The sequence below is a fragment of the Buceros rhinoceros genome, unplaced genomic scaffold, assembly GCF_000710305.1.
Source record: "Buceros rhinoceros silvestris isolate BGI_N320 unplaced genomic scaffold, ASM71030v1 scaffold19495, whole genome shotgun sequence".
NCBI classification, from domain to species: Eukaryota; Metazoa; Chordata; class Aves; order Bucerotiformes; family Bucerotidae; genus Buceros; species Buceros rhinoceros.
The window spans coordinates 2262-10115 of NW_010412522.1; the positions used below are offsets into that span (position 1 = coordinate 2262).

The following is a 7854-nucleotide window of genomic DNA, read 5'->3' on the forward strand; positions in this document are numbered from 1 at the left end:
GATAGCATAGTCCTTCTCAGAGGTCCTCCTTTTAAATCATCCTGTTGCAAATCTTCTTGGCTTGCCCTGAGTGCTGTGAACTGCAGCATCTGCAACCCTAATGCTGTACCCTCGGTGCTGGAGAATCAGAATGAGAGAGAGGGAGAGGGTAGCTGGATGTGGACTCATGGAGTAAAGCACCTCAGGCGGACAGTTTGGAGAAGACAAACCAACAGCGACAGTGCCGAGGAGCAGATCACACAAACCATTTCCTGCAGTCGCAGCAGTCTGTGGCCCATCCTTCCCCAGTTGCACACACACGATCAGTCGCTCCATACGACAGATCCCCTTTCTCAGGTGCAGATTCCCCGTGTGGTTTTGTTCACGTGTGCATGTGCATCTGCACAGCAGGCAGAAGTTAGCCTTCCCGTGCACTCAGCATAAAGACGTGAATTTTTCTCGCTGCTCAACTGTATTTTGGTGCATCTCAGGCTTCATGATTGGAGGAACGGTCCCTGGATCAGGACCAGTTGCTGTGATTTACTGTGGTGCCCTGAATAATGAGATATTGCCAAAGTAGCAATCTCCCGTCTGCACTTTTCATCTCGCTCTCATTTCTCTTTCCTGCAGCCGGGCCTCCGGTCTCGGCACCAGGAGAGAGGTACAAATGAGCAGGTAGCATTTGTGTCACCTCTCGTTGGCAGACTTGTCGGAGCAGGTGACGTGCGGTAGTCCTGGGCGCGGGAGCAGTGCCTTCGCAGGGGGTGGAGTGCCATCCTCTGGCAGAAAGCAAGCGGAGTCTGCGGCTGCGAAAATCCAGGGCTGTGCTCACGGGTGTCACCCAGCAAAGTGTCACCTTACGGAGAAGCGTATCAGGAGCGGACTGATATCACCGCAGCCGAAATATTCCCCAACTGTGTTTCCCACCGGGGATGCTTCCAGAACGGAGAGCGAGTCAACAGAGATATGATTAGAAACAGGGGTTTAATTTAGGTTTCCTGCAGATTCCAGGACTTGGGTCTCTTCCCAGATCAGCTGTGTCCCTGCATAGCAGGGACGACTCTGCCAGGTCTCCCTTGCCTGGGTTGCGAGCGAGCGAGCGAGCAAGAGGGATCATTTCTACGTGCTTGAAGTCTCCGTGACCTCCCCCTGAGCCTGATGACTCCACAGGAGAGCGTTCCGCCTCGTTAGCAGGCATGCGGCACTCAATACTCCTCAGAAAACTGCCTGATGAAGAAGGATTGGGCTTCTCACGGAAGGAACAGTGTTCAGACGCGCTGCTTTGAGCAGCAGCACTGCGGTGCTGCTGCACTTCAATATGTCGTGACTCCGACGTGCAGCGAGGATGTATCTGCACGTGGGATGTAGCTTCACGAGGCATTTTATTGCGGTTAAGTTTCAGTTGGGAACGTACTTCTGGAAGGAGGAAGCTTGTCGAATGGCCTTATCAAGGGCGTGTAAGTTGTGAAGAGTAAGTGCCATACGAAAAAAGCGTCGTTATCACTGCCTCGCTCACGGGCTCCTCCCAGGGATCTCTGGGAAGTCATGGTGATACTGATGAATTTGTATTTCCAAGCTCTGCGCAAACATCAGCTAATTTTCTCACCGGTCGAGGGACAGAGGTAGGAGATTATTTTTAGCTGAGCATATACAACTGTAACGTAAATAGGGAGGCACCAGGCGGCTGCCGTTGTACCGTATCACTGCTGCCGCTCCCCAGCACAGTGCTTCAGGCAGAAAGGGGTCGGTCATCCTCCCTCCTTTCCCTGTCTTCCAGGTATGGAAAACTAGAGGAAAATTAACCCACCTAAAGCCTTTGCAGAGCAATAGCTGGCCTTAGCCCTGGAGGGATGCTAGGTTTGCGTTTCACAGCATCCCTGCTCTGCATTAAAAGTCAAGTAAGTATCACCTGGACCAGAACCCAGCGTCCAGCCGTTCCTCCTCAGCATCAAGTTGCCTAAAAGAAAATACCTACAGATCTCCGTGTCTTTGCAGTTCCACACAGTATTGCTGTAGTAGCACTTTCGTCATTGTAACCTATCCTTTATTTTGCCGCCAGGAACGAGCAGAAGGCAGTAATGCGCCTCCATCGATGTTAAGGTCAGAGCGCTGAGGAGATGCAAAAGTTCTCTGAAATGCTTGCTTTCATCCCTGTGTTTCAGTCCTGGTCATTCCTACAGTGGGAAGAAAAGATGAACACACAGTTCTTCGTCTGCCTTTTTTTAAGAAAGAGAATCATACACTAGAGGTGGAAAAGCACCTAGTTAGTTAGAGCCTCTAGTTAGTAGCCCTAGCTAGTATAGTGTGTATTTTTTTAGACCCTCGTCTAATTCCGTTTTCCTCTTCTGTCTCTGCACACACACAAACCAGTTACCTTTTATTGTTCACTCCACGCTCTGCTTTTCATTGTCCTTGGCACCTAACAGACACAGAAGGACGTTGCCTCCGTTCGCTGCTGCAGATGGAGATCTCTTCCAGCCTTCCCCTCCTGTGATCTCCATGTCCCCTGGCCACAGGGGCTGTAAGTCCTCGTTCCCTCAAGCGATGGGGTGGCTGCGCTCTGTCTTCAGATGCTCGTTACTGGATTCTGGGAGCACAGCAGATAAACGCTCTTGTGATAAACCCGGCAGCCAGTGGCCTCGGGGACAGAGGTGGCTTCTCTTGGGCAACGGTGGGATCACATGGCTGTGGAGAGCAACCTGCATCGCCTGCTGTACCTACGGAGTTCGGCTGAGAAATAAAATTATACAGGGTTACAGAAAACTGCAGCTCTGCCGTGGCTGTACTGAAGAGTTTTGGGTGTTTTCACTAGTCAGCCTTAAAAAACAAGAAATAGAAATGTAGCTTGCAGTAGAGCCTCGGTGTGCTTGAGGAGGGACCAGCGTTTTGGTTTCTTGCTTTATCATCTTAGTAGCTGGAAAACAAGGTCCAAATTGGTTTCTCTCCTACAATTACCATGGCAAGGTATTGGGGGAGGGAGTTTCTAAAATTAATCTTCTGGGTTTTAATGCAGTGGTCAGAAAAATAAATACGTGGGGGTGTTCTTTACTGAACTTTCACACTTAAAAGGTCTTTGACTGCTCTTGCTTGTAGAGAACGGTTACCTTAAATCCCAGGTTAGCGGAAGCCAGAAGCAGCCAACTGAACCAGGGCTTGGTAATGTGTGAGAGAACCCATTTCAAACCAGCAGTGGTACAGGCACACCGTGACCTGCGTTCCACCATCTGGTGTTCTTCGTGATCACCACCACCAATTCTGCGGTTTGTTTCAGTGACTGACAGCTCAGGCAAGTGTTTTGGATGCCACGTTAAAAACAAGAAAAAGCATAACGTGTGGTGGAAGCATGTTCGTATCAAGAGGAACTTGCCTGTCAGTGAGGATGAGGCACGCAAGCATGGCTGATTCCCATAGACATAAATATCCTTTGACAGGGATGGGAAAGAAGGAATTAAAAAAAACCCCACGACAGGCAGGAAGGGAGAAAGAAAGAGGAGAGATGTAGCAATGTAAAGGCAAAAGCTGTGTCCACCAGACGATCCATGCCTGGAGAGGAGCCAAGAGCTCTGTGTGGACAGCAGTTTCCATTTAAGTCCATGGGAGATACTGGGCATTCACTGCTCTCCCAGTCAGACCCTTTCTGAGACGCGTGTGTGTGCAGTAGGATCCCAAACTCCAGGCAGATGCCTCTGCAGATCCTGGTGCTGGGGTGTTTCTACCCAACGACAAGGAGGGGTGGGACTGTCACGGTTCCCCTGCCCTGCTCTCTCCATGGTTCGGGGCGTAACCCAGGCCTAGAGTTAGGTCCCTTTCCACTACTGCTCTGTGTGTAGTCGATTGTTGGCAGACGGTTCTGGTCGGAAGAGGTTTAATGTGACAGAAATTGATGCCGAGCGGGGGGTGAGGAGTATCTTGGGACTCTTAAAATATTCCCTTTGAAATTGCTCGTACTGTGGCTTCCTGTGTTGGGCAGGTGGAGCGGCAGGATCATACAAGCAGTGTTACTCGCTGGCCTAGTTGCAGAAGTGCACGGCATCTATTTATAGACTTCATATGAGTGCGACCTCTTCTGTGAGACCGGCCATACAGCCTCATCCCGAGGCTCAGGCTTAATGTTCCGAACAAAGGTGTTAGACCACTGGAGTGCAATATGCATCTCAAACTGCTTCTAGTCCTTAGCACTGAAATGCACTTCTGACGATACAAAGCCACGCTCGGTACGACGGCTTGCCTTGCTCCCAAGGTGAGAGGTGGTTTTGCAAGCCCGCTGTGATGTTCCTTTCAAGTGAGTCAGTGTTCCTGGAGAGAGAAGGCTCTCCAGGCAGCCGGTGTGCTCCGTGCCTGCCCCATAGCGCAGAAGTGAGGTGAACACGTGTCTTCCGGGTATTTAGGTACTTTATAATGTTGGCATCTCAAGGCTCAGCGTTTGCAAAGTCAAGGAGCAGCGGGCATCTGGTCTGTTCTGGTTGTGGCCGCTCCCCGTAAGATGGTTAGATAGGATTCATAACCAGATGTGGTTTTAATGTGGGGTGAGTGGAGGGAGAGAGAGATGCAGGGCAGAATAGGAGACGCAGCGGAGGAACTGCAGGAGGAGGAGAGATGATCCTCTCCCCGAGTGAGTGCAGGGGGCAAACTCACCTGCAGAGTAGGAGAGCGTGGGTGAGGAGGGAAGAAACGCGACTGGTAAGAGGACTGCTGGGGGAAGGCGGGTTCGAGCCCGCTGCTTTTACAGCTACAACTCTGTACGTACTCGTGGCTTTCCCAGGGATACCAGCATGCCTTCTACCGCTGCATGCTGGTGAGTACGCTGGTTTGGGCAGAGGCGAGGGTCTGACTTCCCCGTGGTCATTTAGGAAATTGTGTGTCAGAACTGAGAGCTTCCCCGGAGCCGTCCTCTGCTTGGAAGGTGTGTTCAGGTGTGAATGGCAGGCTCTGGGTACCCCCGCGGGATGGCAGGCACCAGAGTTTGCCAGATGCTGTTTTGCCTCTTACACCTCTCTGAGCCGCTGTACAAAGGTAAAGCTCGCCTGAGAAACACCAAGCTGGAAGAAATCGTTGATACCGTGTGACAGGGACAGGCGTGAAGCCTGGTGGTCGATGTTACTGATTTTGCGGATACTGAACAGCGCTTTTGCGATTTCAGCTTTATGCCTCTCGCCCCCAGCAAACGCTGCCGGCCGTGCACAGGCGTGAGGGCACGTGGCTCATCTCACACTCCTCTCTCTCTCCCTCCCCCTCCGTCTCTCTCTCTGTTGTCCCCTCTCTTTCTGCAGGTCAGCGTGGAAGTCTTGGTAGAGTATCCTTTTTTTGTATTTGGACAAGGCTGGTCATCCTGCTGCCCCGAGAGAACCAGCCAGCTCTTTGATTTGCCATGCTCCAAACTCTCGGTGGGGGACGTCTGCATATCACTCACGCTCAAGAACCTGAAGAACGGCTCTATTAAAAAGGGCCAGCCCGTGGACTCAGCTAGCATCTTGCTGAAGCATTCAAAGAATGACAGTCTAGCTGGAAGTAGACACAGGTATGCGGAGCAGGAGAACGGGATTAATCAGGGAAGCGCACAGATGTTAGCTGAGAACGGTGAACTGAAGTTTCCGGACAAAATAGGATTGCCTGCAGCACCTTTGCTCACCAAAACAGAACCCAGCAAGCCCCCGGCAACGAGGAAGAGGAGGTGGTCAGCCCCCGAAACACGAAAACTAGAGAAATCAGAAGAGGAGCCACCTTTGACTCTTCCCAAGCCTTCTTTTATTCCTCAGGAGGTTAAGATTTGTATTGAAGGTCGATCCAATGTAGGAAAGTAAAAGCTGTTTGGGGAAAGGAAATTAGGCTATCCCTTGTCATTTTTATCCAGATTACTGTACTGTAGACTAAATAACCCAGTATTTACATGTTATCATCTTATTTTAGGTTTATGTTATAACCTTGTTGTTATAGTTGCAGCTGGTATTATGCAGGAGACTGGTGCATATGTTTTTCCACAAGTGTTTGTCAGTGACTAGGTTTATCGAGAGCTGCAGAAGGGGCAGTATCTGCTTCACACACCCTTAGTGGAAATGAATGTGTTGTCATGGCTCCTGTTTTCTAACACCTCGTGTAGGACAGGGTCCAGCTGTGATTTTGTTTTCTTTTCGTCGTCGTTTATTTCTTGTTCTGTTTTGTTTTCGTTTTGTTGTTTTGGTTCCTGTTCTAGTGTTTTGGGGGGAGCTGAGGAGAAGGGAACTGTAGCAGAGGTGTATGTCACGCGTGGGGTGCGTGTGTGTGCGTGCGTGCGTGTGTGAGCGTGTGTGCACCAGTCCCGAGGAGGGGCTGCGGCTCCGTGGCGGGTTGGTGAAGAGGTTTCCTCACCCCAGGTGGATGCTGAGGACACAACCCATGGGTGTTACTGAAAAGCATCGGACAGTCTCCGACGTTCTCAACAACAAGCCAACTCTTACTCAAGGCTCTACCATATATATATATATATATATATTTGTGTGTGTGTATATGTATATATATATTTTTCCCCCCATGGGGTCTGACTGCACTGATTTTTATTCCTAAAGCAACTGCCACACCAACATTTCCTTTCTGCTCGCTAGTGCAGTTCCATTGCCCGGAGCCAGCAGACAGGGAGGCTGTACGGACTCTTGCACCGGTCGCCCTGCAAGGTTTTCCTTCACAGCGGTGGGTTGGGTGTGTGGGGGGGGTGCGTGCGTGTGTCGTGGGTGCGCGTGGGTGTGCGTGAGGAGGCCTCCGGCTCCGTGGACGCACCTGGCTCAGGCTCACTCCTGTTTCTGTGCAGTGTTAGACAAATCGACCGGGTTACGCCATTGACATTTGCTTCCACGAGGTAGACGCTACTGCCCCTTTGAGATCACAGGCATCCATCGTTCGCAGTTCGGTTGCAAATCTTTTAACTCTAGTACTGTTTTTCGTTCATGATTATGGACAACTGGTGCCACTTTTCTCCAGTTTCGGTGTGACACAGGAATCCGCTGTTGAAGATGAACCTAGAATGTCTTTAAGCACTTAAAATGCTGTTCACACTTTATTGCTGAGCATCCTGGTCTAACACTCAGTCCGTACTGTATCTCACTTTAATCTGCTCGGAAAGCAACAACAACAAACAAACAAACAAACAAATCTCTTCAACACTGTAACTACATGCAACTATGTAGAGTTTTCTCATAGGCAAGATGCTGAAAGTTTTAATGTGGTTTCAAAGGGATGAATGTGAATTATTGAACTAGTATGTGACAGTCATTGTCCACCAAGGACTACTTAATAGGAGGCACTTTTTAAACTTTTAATGCTTGAGAAAGAGTTAAAGGCATATGTGAGCTGACAGATAATAAAAAAAAATATAAGAGAAAGGAAAAAGGAAAGAGGAAAAAAAAAATCATTGTCCAGTGTTTTTGAAAAAGATGGACTTTAAAGAATCTTGCAATTTGCACATCTTGAGTTTATCATTTGTGTGGTATTCCTGCAGTTTTTACCTAATAATGTTGTGGGTTGGGGGGGGTCTGAAAGAGCATAAACAAATGTAGCAATTACTCACTAACCTGCCTACGCTCTAGGCCGTTTCATAGGGTTACGTTCCTTTCGGAGTTCATTTTTTGGTCTTTCTACCATATCTGCCACACAGAACCAGGTCCTACCGGGACAGCTCTGAGAATTTTTCTTCAGACTTGCTGAGAGAGTTTTCCACAAGAAGCATTTCTATACGTAAGCAAGGTGTTTGTTTGTTTTGAAAACAAACCTATTGTTATTTTATTATTATTATTATTTGTTATTTTAATTGCATTGTTTTCCATGGGGAAGGAGAGATTTCAAGAGTTTGGTACACACCAAGTAGGGTGGAGATGGGGGTGGGGGGCGGATTCATGCCGTTCAGTC

At 49.3% G+C, this 7854-nt stretch overlaps 1 protein-coding gene across 1 annotated transcript in view; it reads left to right on the top strand.

Moving 5' to 3' along the window:
- ATXN1 (ataxin 1) overlaps positions 1-5790 on the top strand; it is a gene marked incomplete at its 5' end in the record, with an annotated part of 8044 nt that extends 2254 nt beyond the window's left edge. Inside the window, one exon of the mRNA XM_010136444.1 lies at positions 5250-5790. Coding sequence (XP_010134746.1) covers positions 5250-5780 — 531 coding nt within the window. The remainder of the gene's footprint in view (positions 1-5249) is intronic.
- Between the last annotated feature and the right edge of the window lie 2064 nt (positions 5791-7854).